General features: G+C 54.9%; 2 protein-coding genes across 2 annotated transcripts; both read right to left on the bottom strand.

Moving 5' to 3' along the window:
• Positions 1-60: 60 nt before the first annotated feature.
• LOC117004848 (somatomedin-B and thrombospondin type-1 domain-containing protein-like) lies at positions 61-4,251 on the bottom strand. Its single transcript, XM_033075973.2, is given in 8 exon segments — positions 61-808; positions 811-854; positions 1,216-1,389; positions 1,785-1,875; positions 1,974-2,147; positions 2,865-3,075; positions 3,487-3,572; positions 4,206-4,251. Coding segments are annotated over 8 exon segments (885 nt in total). The 3' UTR covers positions 61-749.
• Positions 3,410-17,146, bottom strand: SLC25A1 (solute carrier family 25 member 1). The gene is made up of 9 exons (XM_033076042.2): positions 16,993-17,146; positions 7,092-7,199; positions 6,870-6,969; positions 6,500-6,638; positions 5,941-6,025; positions 5,677-5,781; positions 5,210-5,325; positions 4,817-4,890; positions 3,410-4,723 (listed from the first exon to the last, which is right to left on the bottom strand). The coding sequence occupies exons 1-9, from the start codon at positions 17,081-17,083 to the stop codon at positions 4,609-4,611; spliced, it is 933 nt and encodes a 310-aa protein (XP_032931933.1). The 5' UTR covers positions 17,084-17,146; the 3' UTR covers positions 3,410-4,608.
• Between the last annotated feature and the right edge of the window lie 5,483 nt (positions 17,147-22,629).

The following is a 22,629-nucleotide window of genomic DNA, read 5'->3' as shown; positions in this document are numbered from 1 at the left end:
CCAGGAGGGTGGTGTGAGAGCGGGCTGCAGGAGCCAGACACGTCCTGGAGCAGCAAATAGGCAACAGCCACTGGCTGCAGTGGAGCAAGATCCAGCCCTGGCATGGCACGTGCTTCCACCACAGGCTGTGGTACCACCACCCAAAGCTGGAGCAGGGAATCCACCAGCAAGGTCATGTGCTGAGCGAGGAGTGGGGAAGAGCAGCAGCACCTCCCAGCCCAGGCTCATTCCTTCCAGTGGGGGCTGAGAGCTGGAACTGGACACTGGCACCATCGCCCATGAGCAGACTTGGGGTGTCTTTAATTTCTCTCTGCAAAGCCCATCAGGGCTGAACTGCCCTGCATGGCTCGCCTGATGCTGCAGTGAGTGGACTCAGACAAGGGGAAGGATGCTGCCTCCATGCTCACGTTTCTTGCCAGTTGCAGCTCATTGAAAGTATGATGTCATGGCTGAGCATGACATCATCACACCATGTCACCGCCACACCATCTTCTCACCCAGACTTTACCTCATCATGCTGTTCTTCTACCATTAATCACCACACTTTAGCAATTTCCTTGTTTTTAGTCTTTATAAGTAGGGTTTTTCCATTCTTCAGCAAAACATTTAATGGAAAACAGGGGGAGCTGGCACCAAGGGTGAGCAGCAGACCTGCAGGAGGGTGAAATTTTGGAAAAGACCACATTTTTATTTCATTCCCCACCTCCCCAGCAAGGAGTGGAGGCTCAGCTCACCTTCCCAGGGGGGTCCTACACGAAGATGAGAGCTGGTGGGGAGCAGACACAGCCCTCCTGCAGGCCCTCCTGCACCACGAGCCCTGGCACCCCACCAGAGAAGCGGCCACCCAAAATGTCCTGGAAGGGAAAATCAGTGAGAACTGGGGTGTGCCATTAATAAATACAATTTTTTAAAATCAAATGTAGTTTTACATACATATATATATATAATAATGGCAGTCGGACTAAATGATCATTGTATGTCCCCTCCAACAGATCTATTCTATTCTATTTAAATACGTTTATTTTTATATTATAATCTTCGTTTATAGAACATATTATTGATTCATTTAATAATAGAATGGTATATTATAATATTGTGGTATATTTAAACATAATTATAGCTTTGTATACAAATATTATAATTAGAATATAAAAGGAGAATGCCTTGGAGGCTAGGAGAGATCCCATGGTGGGGATGCCACAAATGAGCACCTACCTGGCTCCTTGCAGGCCGTGTCCAGTGCAGTGGGGACGGCGGTAGGACAGATTGCCCCAGCATTCCACACATACCTGCTTGTCCCGGCGCAGCCGGCGGCTCCAGGCTTGCCCGAGGCACGGGGCTCCCACCTGCGCCAGGCGGAAATAGCCGCAGGAGCTCGGGAGGGAGGAGCTGGGGAGGGGGCAAAATGGGAGGAGAAAAGAGGGAAAATGGTGGTCGGAAGGTAGGACAGGTTGTGGTGGTGTTTTGAAGGATTGGGCTATAAAGGTGATGTGGGCTTGGAGGGTGGCAGAGGGCCCTTGGTTGGAGAGGCGAGAAGGGTAATGGCTCTGGGGGAGTGCAGAGGGGCCGTGAATTTAGGGGGATCCTAGTTTGGAGGGTGGGAAGGATGATGGTTCTGTGGGGCATGCAAAGGGCCATGGTTTGGGACAGGGAGAAGAGTAATGGCTGGGGGAAGCAAAAAGGCGCTGGGTCTGGGGGGTGCAAAGGGGCCATGAGCACAGGGGGTGCAGGAGGGGTCCCGACCTTGGGGAGGGGATTACAGAGGGACCCGACTCCACACATACCCAGAGGGCTCCTCCGGCAGCGGCAGCCCCGCTCTTCGCCAGGGGTCTCTGAAGTCCTGGCTGAAGGGACTGGGGAGTATCTTGGCTACCTCTGGCAGAAGAGCAGCCGTGAGGGGCACGGGGATGACTGAAGCCACCCCGGGGCGGAGCACACGGGGACGCAGCAGGGCAGCAGGCAGCCCGCGTTACCTTTGGCCGTCCCGCAGGTCGGGTGCTGCCCCAGGCGCTGCTTGAGCTTAGGACAGGGATCCCCTCCGTGCCGGGGGGGCACAGCGACCTGGCGGCTGCGGGCCCTGCTGCCAACCCCGCACCGGGAGCTGCACCCGCTCCGCGGCCCCCAGGGCCCCACAGCACAGCCCACCGCTGCCACGGGTGGAGAGGGAAAGAAAGTTTCAGTGTCATGAGCAATGGAAAGAGCAGGGCAGAGGAGAGGGGCGGAAGGGCAAGGGGCAGAGTGACCCCCAGCAGCCCCTCTCCCCTGACCCCTGCCAGTGCAGGGGCATTGTGAGCTGCTTCCGCAGGACTTATCCCTGTGTGCATCGCGCTGAGCTGGGACCCTGCTAATCTCCCCGGAGATTAGGAAGGGCTGACTGCTGCAGTTGTCCAGGGGGCTGTGGCCGCTGCCTGCCTGCCCCGATTTGGGTCCCCAGGATAGGCTGGTTCTGCACTCTCCAAACCCACGAGCCCTGTGTAGCACCCTCAGTGCAGCCCCCGGTTCCCCTGTCCCTGTTCAGGCACTGTCTGTGACAGAAGCAGAGGTGGCACCTGGATTTGTCCTGCTGGGTCCCACACTGACCACTCGGGTTTGCAATGACAGGGCTACCACCATCAGCTGCAGACCACAGGCCACCCCTACGGGCTCTCTCATTGCACTGGGGCCAGGCAGACATTCAGCATGAAAACAAAAGGGGACAGCTGGGACACTGCTACAAATCCAGCCCAGCCGGCATCCCCAGACACATCCTGATATCACTCAAAGTACGGGGCTAACAGGTAACAGCAATCACTCGCCACCGAGCACAGCAGCACAGGTGGTGTCCCCAGGGGCGGTCCGGCCAGGGCCATCCCTCCACCACTCACCGGCACGGCGGCACACGGCCAGGTAGTCGTGGCAGCAGTCTCCCGTCCTCTGGCAGTACGAGTCGCAGCAGCAGGGAGCCCGGCGGGCGGCGGGGGCCCAGCAGGCGTTGTTCCTGCCGGGGCAGCACCGCTGGCGGCAGCTGCCCGTGGCCCCCAGCACCCAGCCCGCCCAGAGCCCCCGGGTGACGGCTCTGCCCCGCACCGGCGGACACTGGGTGAGGAGCGAGGGCTGTGCCGGTGGGAGCTCCAGCAGTGCCGCACCGCCCCCGGGCTGGGCGGGGGGACAGAGCCCGTTCCCTTCTGCTCCGCTGCCCCCTCGGCTCCACGGCAGGGCAAGGGCTTCACACAATTAACCAGGCTTATTAATAAAGCACTCCGCGTGAGACAACACATGCCTGGGAGCATCTGTGATTGGGCACGGCTGGGTTGAAGCTGATGCTCCCCCAGGAGCAGCATCCTGGCATGATGGGGAGCCCTGTCCCCCACCCACAGGGCAGGACCCACTCACTGCCCGCTCAGCACAGCGTGGACACCAACACAGCTGCTAAAGCCAGACTGATTTTATTCAAATTGCGAATGTAAAACAGAATAATAATAAAAAAAATCCTAATGCAACCCTCACTGGCTTCAGAGCCGAAAGCCGCAGGTAAACTGTGCACAGGCTTTCCTCCTTCACCCTTCCTGTGTTAAGGCTGAGCTCATCGCTGGCTACAAGAGGGAATAGGGATGGGTTGAGCCCTGGCTCCTGCACCCCCAGCTCCCTCAGGGAGAAATTTGGCACAAATCCAGTGGGGCCAGCCTGGCACGGGCAGGGCAGGGCTCCAGCCCCACGGCCACGGGTGTTAGTGAGTCAGCGTGAAGCTCCAAAAGCTACGGGATCACCTACGGCACCACAGCGAGGCGGCAAGAGGGCAGATGCAGGGAATGTGGCAGAAGAAAGGGGTTTGCACCCCTGGCCGAGGGGCCAAGCCTGCGGCGCGGGGCTGCACCTCCTCGCCCCGGCTCGCACACACGCCTCGGCTGTAAACGCAGCTGAGGGGGCACCCGGCTCAGCCCCAGCCCACAGTGAGCAGAACTAAAGGCCTGGCTGTATGTGCAATTTGGGGCAACCACTGCTCAGTATCCTGGGGCTGAGCAGGATCCCTGGGATGGGATGGGATGTTGCACACCAGTGGTCTTGGTGCTGGCAGGGAGGGAGCTTGGGGTCACACCAGGGGGGTCAGAGCCCTCCCATCCCAGGGGGTGCAGGACTGCTGGGTCCCCTCCAAGAGCTGCTGTGACCCTGCCAGTGACATCAGCCCCATTGTCAACTTGTGATGTACAGCTTGGCATTGTACCCACATGGCCTGGGGGGGCTCTCAGCACCTCCAAAAGAGCTGCTCCCCATGCAGTCAGGAGCTCCTGGCTGCTGGGAGCCCCAAGGCCACTAAGGGACATCTCAGCCTGGTTAACCAGCACACACAGCTGATGTGGGGCTTGGGGAAGGTGTCACCGGGAGATTGGGTTGGGCATGACCAGGATGCTGGGGGTTGGATGGTGGGATGCAGCTCCTTCCCTGCTCTTTTCAGCATACAACTAGTAATTTAACCTGCTCCAGAGCTGTTCCTAAAGATAAAGGTGCCAGGTTTGGGGTGTGTAGGGCAGACCTGGCCCCAGCAGCGCCGCAGGTGGGTGTGGGTTTGGTCTCTGCTCTCCAGCTGAAGCCCTGCGGGGCACAGGAGGTGGGGCTGCCTGGCTTGGCCCCTCAGTCCGTTTTCCACACCTTGTTGAGGAATTTGACCACCTCATCGTAGATGATGAAGACGATGGCCACGTCAAGACACACACGGCCCAAGCGAGGCACTGTACCCTTGTAAAACCTGCCAGGGATAGAGAGGGGGCCGTGGGGCTGGGTCCCCTCACAGCCCCTTCCCTGCCCATCCTCCCCCAGCCACCCCCACAGCAGAGCTTACGCCAGGGGCCCTTCGTGTTTCATGATCTGGTAGGCGCAGTCCCAGGTGTTCTTGTACCTGTGTGCTTCCAGCCCCTGTGGGACGGGAAAGCAGGATCAGAGGCCAGAGCCAGGGTTGCACCTGTGGGTTTTCTGGGGCGAGGCAGAGAGCTGGGGGTGTGCCATGAGGAACTGATCTCCCTCCACTGGTGCAGGATATCAGACCCCACAGGCATGTGCCACCTCCATGCAAACACTCCCCATGGCTCAGGAGCAGTCCCAGACATCTCCCAAACCAAACCTTTCAGGCATCATGTGCCTGCCCCAGTGACTGCATGAAACAGGTCCCAGGCAGTGGGTGTCCCCAGCCTGCTCCCAGGCACTGGGTGTCCCACACCAGGCCCTGGCACTGTACCTGCATCCTGGTCTTCACCACATCCAAAGGTGTGTTGCCGAAGACACTCGCAGCTCCAGCAAGGGCTCCAAACACCCCTGTTATGAAGGGGTTCATGGGCTTGTTGGGATTGTCCCCTGGGAAGGAAGAGAGATTGAGGGCAGAGTGATGGTGGGATTCCCATGTACATTCCCGAGGGAGCCTGCAAGGAAGGTCCCAGGTCTGGCTGCTTGTGGTCAGGGTGGGGACCGTCCAGCAGCACCTGCCCCACAGAGGCCAAGGTGGGTGTGAAAGAATGCTCCAGCACTAGGACCTGTCAGCCCCACAAGCTGGTGCCACCCCAGGCTGGTATTCATTTTCCTCCATTCTGAGTGACTGAGCCATAAGAAATAGGGGATGTGTGGATGAAAAAACCATCCCAGCTCCCAAGGGTGGCTGGGGAGCCAGAGGCACCGCCAGGGTGGTCAGGGGGACCAAGGGCACTGTACCTTTGTACCAGTTCTTGAGGGAGGTCATGACGAAGAAGCGGATGGCCTGGTTTGATCCTTGCTTGAGGACAGTTGCAGTTAAGCCCTGGTAGGTCCCCTTCAGTCCTGTAACAAGAGGGTGTTGGAGGGGAGACCAGCCTCAAGTGGCAGAGAAAAGTCTCCCCAGGCCACCTGTCCCAGCCTGTGCCCATCCACCACCTCCCACCCTGTCCCCACAGCCTGGCAGTCCTCAGGGAGTCAGGGTGCCACTTTCCTGGGACTCACCCTGTTCCCGAACGATCTCCCGGACGCCATGGAAGAAACCACGGTATTTGGGGTTGGGAGAGGTCTGGTCATGGATAAACTTCACCTACAAGGAGATGATGCACTTGTCCTGGCTGAGGTAATGCAGATGTGATGGCCCCAAGGACTGTCAGCCACTTCCTGACTTGTTCCAGGATGGTCCCAAGACCAGAGCTGACCTGTGCAGCCAGGCAGCTCTGGGAGAGATCACAGGGAAAGCTGATGCCCATGGCCAGCAGTGAATTTTGCAGTGGAAAACCTGGGAAACTGCTGCTGCAGCAGCCATGTGGGGTTTACACTCATAAAATGGGTGACAAAACGGCTCCTAGGTGTGGGGCTCCTCCCTGGAGTGGGGAAGGAGCCAGGACCACCTGACTTGACCCCCAGGGCTTTCCAGCATCAGATCCTCCCCTACAAAACTGTCTTCAGCAAATGCATGCAGCCCTCAGGTCCCCAAAAGTTGGGCATCCCTGGGTTTTGTCCCCTCCCAGCCCAGTAAGGGCTGCCAAGGCAGGGGACAGTGGCAGCCACACCCACCCACCTTCACAGTCTCCATGGGGCAGACCACGGCCACAGCCTCGGCCACGCCAGCCCCCAGCCCGCAGATGAGGCCCCGCGTGCTGTCCAGCCGCCCCTGCTCGTCTCTCATCTGGTTGCTGAGGAACTCGAACGTTCCGAACCTGCAAAGGAGCCACTGTGCCAACCCCTGGGCACCCAGACAGGGGTCTGCACCCCCCTGCTCTGGGTCTGTCTCCAGGAGCATCTGCACACCCCATGAGAGGACCCTCCCTGCCTGGGAAACCACATGGCTTTGGTAAAACACCAATGGAGACACCATGGGCAAAGCCACCCCCTTGTTTGCTGCTGTTGGGGGTCCCTCCCCACTCACCCCTTGCCATGGGGACACGTACCTGACAGCAGCCTTGGGGATGGAACCGTAGAGCAGCGAGCTGAGCCCCCGGTACAGCCCCAGGACGCCATGGGAACGGACAGTCTGCTTCACACAGTCCCCTGCAGAGCACAGTAGTGCTGCTGTCACCTGCCATGCTGAGGAACACCCACCACCACCCTGCCAAATCCCCCAGAACCAGCCAGGCTCCCCAGGAACCCAAACCCAGAGAGGGGTTGCTCACCAATGCCCTTGTAGCGGGGAGGGTTTGCCTTCTCATCCAGCTGCAGCTGTGTCTTCACATACTCAGTGGGGAATGTGATGCAGATCTCGATCCCTCCAGCCAGGCCACCTGCATGGGAGAGGAAGGGACACTGAGGCAGGAGCAGCATTGTGCCTATTTAGTGCCACAGGGCTGCTCCCAGCTCCATGATGGCTGAGCCTGGGACCTCCGGCAGCCAGATGTGGGCTGGGACATGATATCCCTGTCCTCACCAAAACCCTGAGGACTCCACACAGCAGCAGGGCCCTGTGCCAGCCTGGTGCCTTGCATGGGCATCTCTGCCCTGCCATGGCAAGAGCTGTCGAGGACACTGGGCAAAGGGGTGGGAAAACAGAGCAAACCACCCATGGCTGCCTATTTGGTGTGCTGCCCCTCAAAGGCACCTCTCCCTCTCTGGAGCCTTGCACCTCCAGGTGAGCTGCCAGCACTGGGATGTATAAACTCAGTAGTGCTGTGGCAGGCCCAGCACCACTCCCCACACCAGCAGGAGCCCATCTGCAGACCTGGCTGTGCCAGCAGGAAGCACAATTATCATCAAGCCTGTCTAGCTGCTGTGGGCTCCTGCAGCAGTGGCTGCTGGGCACGAATTACACTGACTGCAGCTTTTCCTGAGGGCCTGGGCAGCAAGGGATGCTGGCTCTCAGCCCTGGGGCTTCCCTCAGCATGGCTGGACCCAGCTGTGTTGGGGGAGCTGGGCTCAGCCCATCCGGCCACGATGGATCACAGAGGCTTCCTCACATCAAAGCACGGCCAGGTCCCGCCGAGCAGCAGGAGCGCTTTGTGCCGGCACCAGGAGGAAGCACAGGGCTGAGCTCCTCAGCTCTCACAGGGCCAGCCCTGCTCAGCCCAGGACAGGGCACAGGGTGCTGCCACCGGGGTCAACACCACTCTGAGCACCGCTGAGGATCTCCCTGCTCCTTGCCCAGGGAAGTGAACCATGCTCCAGCACACAGGCTGGGGCACAGCGTGTGGAAAGGTGGGCTGCCAGCTCCCAGTCTGCCATACAGCCTCCAGTGGTTTCCTACAGCCTGGCCATGTCCTTGGTGTGACTCAGCAGATCTGTGGCCCCCACTGCCAGGCTTGCAGCCCCACCACAGCCCAGAGGACGCTCCAGCAGGGAACACAATGCCTCTGTAGGAGAGGCTGGGACTGGGTGCAGTGGTTGTTATCCTGTTCTGCAGTAAAGCACAGGCTGGTGCCACGTGTCACAGCTCTGCTTATCAGCACCCCACAAAACACCCTCATGATGGAATGCTGATAGGGGAGACCACAGTCCATGGCTACTCCCTGTGACAACAGCAGGCAGCACCAACTCCTTGGACCAGCACACTTCCTCATCAAGTTGTATTTCTTCTGCCCGGCCTCCACGTACGCAAGAGATATCTCAGGTGTTGCCAGCTCCCCCCTATCAGTATCACGGGCAACTGGCATGCTTGGGAGCACTGCTGCCTCCTCTCTGCCCAGTCCTTCCAGAAGGGAGGGAAAAGCAGCTTCCCCACATTTCCTTCCAGCAGCTGAGCAGCACCCATCTTAAAACAGCCTCATGCAGGCTTTTCCCCCTAGCCACAAACACTGTCTTACCCAGGGACCCAAGAAGCCAGGCCAGCCTTAACACAGCTGGGGCAATGCAAGGCTCAGCTTTGTGCTCACAGAGCATCCCTTTCCTCCCACAGGCACAGCAGGGATGGGGACACCGTGGCACTGAGTACCCAAGGCAGGACATGCCAGCCCAGCCGGGCAGCGTGGGGACGGGGCGTGAGGCCAGCCCAGCTCTGCTGCAGCAAACAAAGGCTCCTTGTTTCCCACCGTGTTCCCAGGGGGGCTGGAGCTGCCCAGCCCAGCCCAGCCCAGGCAGGCTCTTCTCAGGAGGCGGTGCTGGGTGACCACTGCCAGCCCTGACGCCTTCGTGGCTCCCGGTGCTCTGGGGGCATGGGAGGATGACACAGGGCCAGCTCACAGCACTGCAGCCAGCCAACAGCTCCCCTGGGGCATCACAGGAGGGCAGCCACCATTCCCAGGGTCCCCAGAGAACCCCTGCGGCCCCTGAGCCCTGTCCTGCCCTTGGTGTGTCTGTCAGAGTGGCCGACACTGCTGGTCCCATGGCAGGGGGGCTGGCTGAACACTGATTTCTCCTGCAAAGACCAACAGCTCCTGCAGGAGCAGCTGGCAGGCCCCAGAGAGCTGCTCAGTGAAGAGCAATGTCCTGCAGCTGGGTGTAGCAGTCCCCAAAGAGCTGAGCACCAGCTGGCACCTCTCCACACTGCCACACGCCACTGTGACACCAGCCTTGCGCCACCACAGCCACACGAACACCCCAGGTGCTGCCAAGGCCACTTCCCTCCCTCCCACACTGCAGAATTGAGTGCTGGACATTTTAAGTGCCATAAACACTTGTCCTCTCTCGGTCCCCCAGCACCAGCTCCTGCCCTGCACACCCAGGAGCCAGTCAGCAGGGAAGCACCAGGACAAGCAGCAGTCCAGGGGCAATCAGCACCTCAGCTCATGGCGGCCACATCAGATGCTATAGGCACAGATGCTGCACTTCCTGCGACCTGCACACAGCCTCAGCAGCCACACTTGGATGCAGGGGAGGCAGAGACTCGGCCCAGCATCCCACGGGCAAAGCCAGGAGGAGCCCAGCAAAGGAACAGAATGCTGTTCCTGGGAACTGGCAGCCTCTGGGGCAATGAGGTTGCCATAGCCAAGGATAAAGGAACAGGGCACCCAGGCTGCCAGGCCCCCTCCCTGTCCCCTAGTGTTATTCTGGCCTCAAATCCCATGGGAAGGTGCACAGAGCAGGGACTCTAGACACACTCCATGACTCGTGGCAATTCTAATCCATTTTCTTTTGCCCACAGAGAGACAGGGTGCCAGAGGCAGCCTGTCCTGCAGCCCCCTGGAAGCAAGACTCATCACAGGTCCTGCTCTGCTGTCATCTCCTCTCCCCATTCTATGCAAATAAGTCACTCCACTGCCCACGAGCAGCAGCTTTGTCCAATCCCCTCCCTCTCCAGCGCTGCAGGGACTTTGCAACCTGTTTACCCGGACTTTAAACAGCAGCTCCAGCTCTTGCAACACCACGGAGTCAGCAGGAACAGCAGCACCCAGGAGGTGAAAGAGCACGGGGGCAGCTGAGATGCGGGGCCAAGGCTCTGGCTGCTCGCTGGATGCAGCAGAGCCAGAGGAGAGGGAATGTCCTTCAGGGAAGGTCGCTCTGCCCGCCCAGGGAAGGGGCCTCCGGTGGAGGGATCCCACTCCCAGCACCAGGAATGGCTCTCTGCCTTCAGCAAGCCTGCAAGTGCTTCAGCTGCCAGCTATCCTGACACTGCAGGCTCAGCGGGAAGGGAAAAATATCCTGGCAGAGTTTTCCCAGAAAAAGTTTAGCTCTCCCGGCAGAGAGCCCCGAGGAGGCCGTCCTTTGAGGACACGCCTGCAGCCCTTGGGCAGAGCTGGGAGAGCTGGCAGGAGGGAGAAGAGGTTTTTTGGGGACAGTGGGAGGGTGCTGCCCTTGCAATGCTCACAGAACACGCGATGGCATCAGCAACGCAGGTTCAGCTTCACACACCATCCATAAGCAGCTTCTGGGACACCACGGACCACCCCAGCCCCGGGAGCCCAGCTCTAGAGCCAGGGCAGTGCTGAGGGCAGGAGGATGCAGCTGCGATGGGGAACACAGGCAGAGCCCCAGCACTGACACAAACCAAGGCTGCACAGCCAGGACTGGCACTGGCACCCTCTGCAAACACCTACCCAGAGGCAAGTGCCCCAAGGAACACTCACGACCACACAGGGGCAGGAGGTGGCACTGGCTCCTCTGCCACTCCTGCAAGTGGCTGTGCCTGCAAAAGCATCCTGCTCCCGCAGAGTGATGGAGCAGCAGGTCTCTGTGCAGCTCTGATGAGAAGTGAGCACCTGGGGAGCAATTTCGGTCTCTCCATTTTAAGAGTCATTTCACATGCTGACATACCAGCACCTGACTTTCATATAAAAAGCACCTTTTAACTTCAGATTCATTAAGATGCTTTCAGGCCAGAAGGAATTATTCCTAAGGGTCTGGAAGCAAAGCAGCAGAGCTCTCCCAGGGCCCATGACTGGAGCTTCCCCAGTCTGTCAGCTGGGTGGCTCAGAATGGTGGGAAGGCACAAACAGGCTCTCAGTGGAAGCTGAGCCCTGAGCTCCCCACTTTGGGGGCTCCCAGCCCACGTGCAGAAGGTGCAGCTGGATGGGATAAGCTGAGCAGCTGCCATGGGTGACACGAACCACACACTACAGGCACAGGGTGCAGTCCTGCCCAACTCCTGGATGCTGTGCCTACAGTATGCAGCACTCTCATAAGAGGACTTGGTGCCCTGTCCCATTAGCCAGCATAGCATTTGGAGCAGAGAAAATTAGGGAAAAAACAACCCCAAGAACCAAAGACCACCAGGCTGCTACAAACCAGGAAGGCAGAAACACCCACCAGCAGCTTGTGACAGGTCTCTGCAGCCCAGACTGCTGCCTGCTCCCCACACCGAGGGACCAACCCTGGCATCCATCCAGGCTGCTCTTCACCCATCCATTGCTGTGGAGCAATCCTGCCCTGCCTGCCTGCAGCGGCAAAACGGGTTTAACAGCTCCACCCTCCCGGCACTTCCACCACGGGGCATCTTGTGAAACTCGGGGCTCAGGAGCAGGCAGGAGCCTCGCTGGGGCTGCAGCTCTCCAGGACAGCTGGCTCTCACTCTCGGCAGAGCTCCAGCACTGCTGTCCTCACCCGGGCACCTCCTCCACCCATGGACAGTCCATCACCACCCATCCGCAGCCACATCCTTGTGGAAAACCACCACGGGGGAGCTCTGCCACCAAAAGTCTGACTCAGAGCTGATGGGGAAGGCTGCTTCCCCAAACCAGACTGCCAGTGCTTTGGTTAGGAAGGAAAAAACGTGTCCTGCAACAGGTCAGCAGGCTCAGAGGGTGTCTGTCCTCATGCTGGGGTCAGAAAGGTCTCCCATCTGACAGGGACAAGGCCAGTGGGGAACACAGGATAAACAGCAGTCCAGCAGTAAACACACACTCACAGCTGTTTTGGTCATGGGAGTGTGCTACAGGCAGGCTGGTGACAGCCTGACCCCCCCAGGGATACAGAATGGCAAACATGAGGAGTGCCCCTCTGTCCCTGTGCCACTGTGGGTAAACAGCGCCATGCAAACAGCGCTGCAGATAACGCTATGGATGGGATGAAATCATCTGTCCTGAATCTTACTGGAACTGTCCTGTTTGAACAGGCTATCCTTTCACAACTCACTCATTCATCACCTCTTTGCATTTACTTCTCAATACGACAAATTAATCGTTATTACATTTTGAACTTCGCAGCTGTATGATGGCAGAAGCCATTTCTCTGTGCTCTCAGTCACAGCATCCTCTGCCTTTGGTACTGATTCCACCTTTGGAGACTGCCAGGTTATTTGTCCTGCTCCAATCACCTTCTCCCCATTGCCCTGCACACCTCAAGGCCCCAGGTTTATCACCATGAGCTGCCTCCTGGCCATCCCACCACTTAACCTCAGACACCAACTTTCCAAGTGTCAAAAACTCTCTTAAGACATGCAACAGGGAGTTGATGTCAGAGCCCAGGGCTGTTGGATGACTCCCTCAGCACAGCCCTGTAGCTGGATGAAGGAGTCACTGCCAGGACTGAGACTTCCCTGGGGACAGACTGTGATCTCCCAGCCCCCAGCACAGTGGAGTAACTGCTGTACCAAGCCCTGGACCGCAGAGAGAGAAGAGACAGCCAAAAAATAAATCCCTGCTGTCAAGAGATGACCTGAGACCTCAGGGCACAAGCAGGAGCAGGAAGGCTGCATTGGCATGCACCACACAGGCCATCAGGGCTGAGAGATGCTGCAACATCCCCAAGCTGTCAGCTTCATGGTGCTCATTGTCTCAGGAAGACTGATGACTCCTTCCGATCATTTACATCAAGACAGAGAAAATGGTTGCCTGCAGAATTGTCAAGCAGAGCACCAGGCATGTAGAAATCTCAGAAGCTCACATTTCAGAGCCCAGCTCATACAGAATCCATTCAAACTGAAGGGACACCCCATTGTGGTTTCCTGGCCCTGGGGCTGACATCCTCCTCCCACCAGGAGCCTTGGGGCTCTTACAGATTTCCATTGCAGCTCACAAGGACTCCCAGGCAGGCAGGGACTCACTCAAGACTAACATGGTCCTTGTCCCCCACTCCCCAAACAAATGACAGCCATAGGAGGCAACTACAGGAGAAACCACAGCCAAGAGTGATGTACTGAGGACCAGCAGACCTGGCAGGACTGGTTCCCTCCACACTCACCAATCTTTCCCCCTGGCTGTGCCTAGCCTCCACCCAGGTCAGCATGAAGGGAAAAATATCCCCTACTCTGCTGTGGGCACCAAGCATCTATCTCAAAATCAGGGAGCGTGCTGGACCACAACCATTCACAGCAGCACAACCTCTCACACACTTTCCTGAGAGCAAAGGCCCTGGAAATCCAGAAGGACTTGGGACTTTTGGGAACGGAGACCTGCTCTGCAAGAGGCAAAGTCTCAACTTTCACACCCAGTGCCTGACTCCTCTGCTCTGCAGGTACAGCATTTCCTAAGAAAGATATTATCAAGGATTAACAAAGAAGAGGAAACTGAAGCACCAATTACTGCTTTGTTCAGGAGCCTGGGCTCCCTTGCTGAACCCTGCTTCATGCCCTACCCTTTCTTCAGACCCTCCTCTCTCCCTGCAGTGCCTCTTCCCTGCCCATGCTCCCCCCAGGACCCTGGTGCACATCACTGTTATTTACCAGTGGTACCCAACACCAGGGTAGCAGCCACAACCCCTGTGAGCTCCTTCCAAATCCAGCACCATGCAGGACAACATCCAGGCGTCCTGCCTTCCTGGCCAGGCAGGATTAGGTGTAGGTAGAAGCAGCAACTGTGCAACAACCCCCGGGTGAGCAGAGATACTGTGAAGAGAGCAAGGCAGCTGGGAGCTTCTCTGTGGGAGGGAGCAGACCCCAGGCTTCAAAGCAGGCTAAAAACAGAATAAAGCTGTACTTAACTCTGGTGAGGGCAGGCAGAGCCTTTCATCAATTAAGCACTGCTAACCATGAGCAAAGTTCTCAAGAGGAGGGCAAGGGTGCGAGGGTTGTGCTGGGCAAAGACCATTTGTGCTGAGCTGGAAATTGCCCACACTGAGGCTGACTTGAGCTGACCCAATGTGGCATCCGAAAACCCAGTGAAGGAGCCCTCCCAGAAAACCCAGAGGTGACTGATGACTATCCCACTAGCTCTGCCACGAGCATTCCTGTCTCACCACTTAAGAGCCTTTATTGGCCCTGTACTGGGAGCAGAGTAGACCAGCAGCACCCATCCCTTCAGGATGCGGGGGGGAGGGACAGGAGTCTGGTGGGCTGTTTGGAAACCACAGCACAAAATGGGAAAGCTGGATGTGGGAGGCCAGAGACAGGGTTAGGCTCCTGGCCAGTCTCCTAACAGCAGGAGAGACTGAGCTGCCTTCATGTGCTCAGGCCACACATGGCCACAGCAGCATCAGCAGTGTTGTCACTGCAAGGTGAAGTGCTGCCTTGGCACACAACAGCTGCTTGGACAAAGGAGAGCCCATTAGCAAATTAATTTTTAACCTTGCATTTTGTCTGTTGCAACAACTGAAGGAGACCAGCTCTTGGCAGACAGAGCTTTACTTGCACCTCTTCAGAAAAGAGCCAAGCCCAGGCTGTTGAGCCGAGGGAGCTGTGCCTCTCTGGCAGAGGACCCCAGTTACCCACAGGGTCTGGGAGCAGACACGCACCCAGGGTGGGATGATGGCTTATTTAACTCTACCAGCACAGGCTGATGAAGCACAGCGGGAATGTTCCATCTTAACACCTCCAGATCTCCAGAACACGGAGTTTTGAAGCACACAGCCCTGTTGTGCAGACAGATGTCAGATGAGAAACTGAGAGCATCAGCAAACCCCTTAAAGTCAGCAGAGACAGCTACAAACAGTACTGCATCCCCCAGCGAGGGGTTGGAGGGCTGAGCACACCAGGGCACAGGGAGTTAACAGCAGCTTTCTCCCATTTCTGTGGTTCTCTAATACAATTAGATGCCACAGAGGCTTGGCTGGACCTCTGCCCATTAACCAATTACTCTGATTACAGCCTGTGAGGAGAAGACCAGCATCTCAATAGGGTCCTTTTTCTACCTCTCCAGCTTTAAATAAGCCCAGAAGGCCCCCCCATGCAGAGGTACATACAGCTCTGTGCTGTATTGCTCAACCTGGCACAGGCCACGAGCACCATGTCCCTTCCTTTATATTGGGACAGCTTCCAGGCATACCCACAGCAGCTCTTCTGGCAGGGGAGAGCAGAGCAAGTCTCTCACAGGAGGCTGATTCTGGTAAGCTGATGATCGTGATTACAGATCTGTACAAGATCTATGAAACACTGGTTTCCTGGTACATCGGTCCAGGCAGTGACAACCTGATGCATTCACTGCACATGGACAGCAAGTTGGGAAAGACTGGGAAAGGTGGACAAGACGGAAACATCCTGTCCTTCCCATCCTAAGATTTGATTAAATCCTATTTAAAAGACCATTAAATCGAGAGGCCTGAAAAAAACAACTCATTTTGAGGTGGGGCAGCAGAGAAGGGCACAGAGATCTGGAGGAACCTGGTCTCACCGAAGGGTTCACTTGAACGAGAAGGCACTCTCTCTCGTTGGAGGCCACCTCCTTCACCCTTGTGCCCCAGCCCTTTGGCCAGGCAGCCGAGTGATGGCAAAGTCCCCTCCCGGAGACCCTGGGAGGCCTCGGCACCCTCTGCACGCTCCAGAGGCCGCATCCACCTCGGGCAGTTCTGCCGGAGCTGCGAACGGAGCCGCCCGCCCGGGCAGGGACAGCGCTGGCGGGACTGCCCGGTCCGCTGCTGGGGGCTGGAGCTCTGCCCTTGGAGGGGAGCAGGGAGTTGGACATACAAACAAAGGCACAATCGTAGGAGGGGGAATTGGCTGGAAAACACAAAAGCTCTAAACATGCCAATCATGTCGAGGCTGAGATGGCTCATTTCAAAACAAAGACGCTAATCTCTGCTCTGGGAATTGTCCTGCGACTGGCAGGAGAAACGAGGGAGCTAATGAACAGCTACAAAGGAGTTTAACAAGCTTGCGACTGTCTTGGACTCCATTCAGCTCAGAGCTCGAAACAGCCACAAGCAGGAGGCAGAGCGTTAACTCCGCCGTTACTGCTGCACTCGGAGCCAGTTCGGAGCCCAAACGTGGTCAGAGCCGGACGGGAAAACACGCCCTGATCCATTAGGGCTGACACTCAGGCACAAAGGAGGCACCAAGCAGCTTTCAGAGGAGCTGTATCAGGGTAGCCTGTGGGACACAGCTGGGGCAGGGACAACACACTGCGGCTGCTTCAGCCCTGACCCTTAACAGCCTCGGGGGCGCGTGTGGGGCCCTGGCTGCCTGCAGCCTCTCCCATCAGTTCCGCTCCCTCGTGCTGAACCCCAGAGTGCCGCTCACCCCGCGTCACGCCCGAGCCCACCAGCACCCTCCTGGCTGGGCCACCGGGTGCAGAGCAGCCTGGCAAGACACTGGGGTCTCTGCGGATAGCGGCAGCCTCGGAGCCAGCGTCCAGGCTCGGGATGCAGCTGCGGAAGCTCTGTGGCCGTGGCTGAAGAAACACCCCGCTGCAGCGGGAGAGGCGCGGCAGTCCCGGGATGCAGCAGCACCTGCAGGCGCACCACCGCCCCGGGGCGGGTCCGGCAGCCCCCGCCCAGCCGGATGCCCACGCTGGCAGCGGCGGGGCGAGCCCCGTCCCCAGGAGAGCCCCAGGAGCCCCTTACCTGCCAGGATGGCCTTGCCGGGGTGCGTGAGCTTGGCCTTGCCGTCGGGGGCGGCGGCGGCCAGGCTGCGGGGCGCGGCGGGGGCGGGCATGGCCGCGCTGCTCCGCGGCTCGGGCTGCCCGGCGGCGGCGGCCGAGCCCTATTTCAGAGCCGCGCCCGCGAGGGGCGGCCCCGGCGGCGTCACATCCTCGCAGGGCGGGGCGGGGGCGGCCCGTGGGGAGCCGGGGAGCGGCTCCGCGGGGAGCGGGGAGAGCGGCAGCCGGGCAGCAGCGTGACCCGGCCCGGCCTTCGGTGCTGCGGGAATGGGGCTTGCGCAGGCCGCTCCCAGCAATCCACGGGAAAAGCCTCCGCGTGGGCACGGAGAGATGCCGGCCCGGCGGGAGGGACAGCAGGGATTCCTCTCCTGAGCAGCATCAGCACCGCCGGGCATGCTTAGGCGAGGACTAGCCCTGAACCACCCCAAAACCTCAGTCAGCGGGGATCCACAGCAGTGCGCTCCTGGGCGGTGACGAGGGGCCGAGGGGAGGGAAAGGGGAGGGCTCGCTCACCTCAGGCCCTTGCCTTGAATCCTTTCTATTTCAGTGGGGAACGGAGACCAGGAACAGCCGGGGTAGGAAGTGCTTGTGAGCGCCCAGTGCAGGCGAAACAGAAACAAACACTCTCACGTTAAAAGGCTGCTGTGAGTGCAACGACCCCCCGGGCTTAGCTGGGAGGGGTGGTGCTGTTGTTGGTTTGTTGTTTTTGTTTTGTTTGTTTGTTTTGGGGTGGGTGTATTACTTACTGCTCCTCAATAATTAGGCTGTACAAATTGCACCAGGATGTGTTTTTACTTTAGCTGCAGACAGAGGAAGACTGTCCTGCTCTTGTTTATGTCCAAAAGCTGTATTTACAGGATGTGGAGAAAGACACCAACACTTTTCATTTCCATCCAGGATCTCGCAGAAACCAGGGAATACTGGAGCTGTACTCCAAACTGTGCTCTCTCCCCTTGGAGCAGCCACGTTATTCAAAAGAGCAAACATTTTGTGCAAGAAGTCACCCCCAGCTATGCATAAAACATGCATCTGTCCAGACTTGCACCCCGTGTGCTTTGTGACATGGTTTTTGCTTAACGAGACTCAGCAATCTGGCAGCTGCCAGCCCCATCCAAAAGCTCACTCTGGCTTCGTGGCTGAAGCGCCAGCAGAAAAATGCTTTGAGAAACTGAAGCACCTTTATTCTGCCAGGGTTAAAAGCAAACGCACGTGCATTGCAGAACTCACCTCCAGGTGTAATCAGAACTGCATGAGGTTTCACAGAGTTAAAATAGGCACAGAGTGACCTCAGGCCAAATTTAAGGTACCCCTCCTCTAACACAGGGAAGTAAAGGAGGAGGGGGAATTAATATGTGAAGGGAAGGAAGAAACAGTCCCAGTCACAAATGTAGAGCAGCTATTCATGTTCAGGTTAGCAGCATTAGAATAGTAAATATAAAATAAATTCTTTAAAACATAGCAAGTAAACAAATGCATTTGGATTTCCGATAAACCTCTCCAACTCCCCATACCTTTCCATCAAATGATCATGGCTTTCACATCTGCCTGCAGGCACGTACACCCTGTGCTGTGAGGCCATGATTACCTTCACAACAATCACTGGCTCTTACAGATTCCCAAATCATCAAAGCCTGTGCACAACCTCATCCTGTCCAAGAAAATACCACCTCACATGCTTAATTTGCATCAGCCTCAATGGGATTCACAGCAGTGCTTACCTTGCTGAGCAGGGAAAGGATTATTTATATTTAATCACACGCAGATTGCAAGCCATCTCCTGCAAGGACCTGACCTCCAAGAAGCTGCTAAACACCACTTGTCAGCAGAAAGCCTGAAGGAGAAACAGTGAAACAAGATAAACAATCCCTGAATTACCAGGGCCAGCAAGAGGATGTTTTAAATCCCATTACTTATGTGAAAGTAAATACTTGACTGGGCTCACATGGTCAAGAGCATCTCCTAAGAAATGCATGGTGAAAGCATAGGAGAGCAACTACTGTTACAGACAGAACATCAAACCCACCATGTTATGCTCTCACTTCAGGAATTTTCATGGAAACAACCCTCAGACAATCTGAACTAATTTCCCTTGCTGGTGGCTGGTGCTTGTTTCTGCTGGCATACAAAGACACAAGAATTGTGAAATACATAGTCAGGTACTGCAGCCTGTGTGCCTCATGGCACCTCTCCAGGCCCTAATAATCAGAGTTAAAAAGAGCTACTGAAAATGAAAGAAACTTTGTCACACTTTATTTTTTTTACACATAAACAGCAATTGCAGACAGAGTTTTCTGGGTCCTTGGAAGCACATGCTTACATGATGACACTTAGTTCCAACTTACTCTCCCTTGCCCCTCCCTAAAATTATTATTATTATTACTTTCATTTAATTGGCACTAGAGAGCACACCATGGTTTCAGACACCATGAGTGGTCAGTATGGGGCACATAACTTCCTATTTTATATATCCTGGGATCAGAGAACCTCTTCATTTCATTGAATTAACAGATGTATTATCACAATTGTTAAGACTCATCAACTACTACAAACCTTTCCATGCATTATTAATTCCTATCACTTGCAGTCTTATGATAAAATAAGAAAACTCATTTTCTCTCAGGTTCCCTATAAAGACCAAACAATTCCTTTATGCAAAACAGATCCTGCACATAACTAACTGGCTTCAAGAAGTGAAAATACTGCAGATATGAGTCAACATTTCCCCAGCTTTGAAGTGTGTGCAGCAGGAGCTTCTATAAGAAAGATGATGCTATTCCAAACAACGAACACTATTCCCACTTCAGCACACATGCAGAAAGAGCTCCTGTTGCTACTCGAGATTATTCACTGAGATTAGCAGGACTGAGCCTCTCATAAGCAGCACAGAAGTCCCTGTTATTTCACATCTGAGTGGGCCTGACTCATCTCAGAAGAGAGTGAAGCCCATGTACCACGTACAGCATGTACCGATTATCATTCTGCTACCCAGCCATGATCCTGAATCCCTCACATCAGGGTGCATTACTCAACAAAGCAACTCCAGTTGACAAACTATTAGCAGTTGATGAGGCCATTTCCCCACCCCCTAAGTGGAAAAAAAAAAAAAAAAACCTTAAAAAGGAGAGCAATTCAAAGATTTATTAAGCCCCACTTCCCACCCAAACTCACTCCTAGCTCCCCATGGATAACCAGTTCTTAGGAAATTTGTGCTCTGCATAATATTGGAGAACTTAGTGCTGTGGAAAACAACATACCAGAAGACTTTGTAATTCCTTCCTTTCATAACCACTGGGGGGAAAGGAGAAATGGAGATTTTTAGGCAAACAAATTTTACAATCTTGATTAAAAACACAACAGACCAAAAAAAGAAAAAAAAATCCTGAGTCACTGAACCACACAGGAAATGCATGACTGAATAAGCTCAGAACCTGACTCAGGATTTTTAATTTCTGACACATAAGAGAGAGGACTTCACTGACTGCATTTCAAATTCATCAAGCTTAAAAGCTGTCAACTTTATATTAGCTTGGGAGAGAACAGATGGATATTGTTGCCTTTTTGAAAGATTGCAAGGGCTCCAGACAAACTGAATCACATACCTATGCTAAGAATTTTGCAGTGTTGTATTAGTAAAACATGAGTCAGGATCTGTCACTACCTTTGGAAAGGTGCCCACAGAAAATACACAGAAAATGAGAAAGCTAGACTAGTGACAAACTCTCAGGAGTCTGGACACCTGCTGAAGTAGGTGCACAATAATGACTCCAGATCCATTAAACGGGACTGGTGCACCTGCAGGTTGCTATAGCAAGGCTCATTCACTTGGCAAACCACAACCTAATTACACACGAGTGTTACAAAGCACTCTGGTGTTGTCAAGCATTTTCCAGCCTCATATCCTTATCTGGAAACAAATGAGATTGAAGCAGTCTTGGGGTACTCTGTAAAGCAAAAAAAGGAAATACAGTCGGCCTGGAACCAAGTCCAAAGCCAAACTATTTACAGCAGAACAGAAGGGACCCAGAAAGACTGCAAGCAGCTTTATGGATGAGAAATAACACTGTCATAAGGTGATACATACACTTGATAAACTGCTTGTTATGAGAAGCTGGCATGTACAGTGCTACCTGTCCCAAGATGTGCAAAATTCTTGCCTTGGTGTTTTTCAGCAGACTGAAAAACTGCCACGCTGATTCAGTTACACTGGGAATTTCTGAGGCCAAGTCCCAGCCTGCCAATTAGGATATCACACATCCAAGCATAAGCATTAATTACAAGCAGTTGACAGTCAGCTTTGCCAAAGTACTAAAGTTACTTACACTCATTTGAGAGAGCATCTGACTAGGTTTGTTTGTCAGTTTTAGAGTGCAAAAAAACAAGGAAATTTCTTAGGCATATGAGTAACTGCTGCTGGATTTGCTAGAGAAAAAACAAATTATTGTTCCTTGTTTCCTACAGCCCAGTTAAGGATCCACGTTGTGCTCTAAGTGCCAGCTCTTAGCACTGCCACTGCTAAAAGTTTATTAAATCAGAATTAGGTTTTTGAGCCTACAGTTCCTACAATCTTTACCATATCATGCCTATAACTTGCACAAACTTCAACAGAATTCATCCGCCTAGAATTTTTATTTTTTAAGGAGCTAAGTTGCTTCAGATGATTTCCTTCTGCTATGCTACCATTTAATTATAGAGTCCTAAAAAGGGGGGAAGGGAAATGGAAGTCTTGTAAAATACCATACCATTATTTGAAATAAGAGACAGGACTTACCCCAACGATGCGTTCCTCCTGAATTCCCCTTGTGAATTGCTTCTCTGATGCCAGATCTGTATGTGCCCAAAGTTTGACAGACCAGGGAAGATGCCCCCAAGGTCTGACAAATATCAAGAGCCATTACACAGAAGATCCATACTCTGTTTCTCACAGGGAAAGCATGAGGCAGGAAAAGCCTGCATGTAGTCTCAATCAAGTTACCCTCTGACATCAGCATGGGAGTTGGTCTCCAGATGCTGCACACTGCAGCAGGGTCTGCATGACCAGATCATTCTATGGGACAGCACCAGCCCTGTGTCACTGGGGTGGGAATTAGCAAGAAGCTTAGTTTTAAAGCAGATTCTCTGCAAAACAATCTTATCCAAGTTTTCAAAAGCTTGGACACTACAAATACATGAACTGAAGTAAATCCTTCACCTAACCCCTATAAGAGCAGTTATTTCCTGCTGTGAATGACTTCACTTTCAGAGAAGCAGTGAAGTACCTTGGTATATAAGACTTGTTAGACATTTTAAGTACAGCTGGACTGTATTGGCAGGGAGTCTGTTTTGAATGCATGTTAGAATGCAAGACCACAAGATTTCTAAAAGCCATTTTACTTAGCAAGAGCTTAAATACCAGGAGAGCAACTAAAGCAGGACTGTGAATCAGAGCTGGCAGCTTTGCTTTCCTTGAGAACTCAGTCACTCCTGTAATTAGATTTCTAGACTGAGGCTATTAAGGATCCCCAGGCTCCCTCAATTCTCTACAGTCAGGAGCTGTTCCAGTATTTGATCTAGCACTTCACTGTGTTCCACCATCAGCTTGCACTTGCTGCAATAAAGTCAGAGC

The sequence above is a fragment of the Catharus ustulatus genome, chromosome 18 (assembly GCF_009819885.2).
Source record: "Catharus ustulatus isolate bCatUst1 chromosome 18, bCatUst1.pri.v2, whole genome shotgun sequence".
In the NCBI taxonomy this organism is placed as follows: Eukaryota; Metazoa; Chordata; class Aves; order Passeriformes; family Turdidae; genus Catharus; species Catharus ustulatus.
The sequence above is the reverse complement of the archived record's forward strand: the minus strand, read 5'-3'. Positions and strand labels throughout refer to the sequence as shown.

Excerpts from the sequence above, each read along its gene's own strand:
- SLC25A1 (XM_033076042.2), bottom strand. The coding sequence starts at position 17,083 with ATGCCCGCCCCCGCCGCGCCCCGCAGCCTGGCCGCCGCCGCCCCCGAC. Across the intron at positions 6,639-6,869 it reads ATCCCCAAGGCTGCTGTCAG|GTTCGGAACGTTCGAGTTCC; the intron begins GTACGTGTCCCC and ends GCTCCTTTGCAG. Across the intron at positions 5,326-5,676 it reads CCTCAAGAACTGGTACAAAG|GGGACAATCCCAACAAGCCC; the intron begins GTACAGTGCCCT and ends CTTCCTTCCCAG.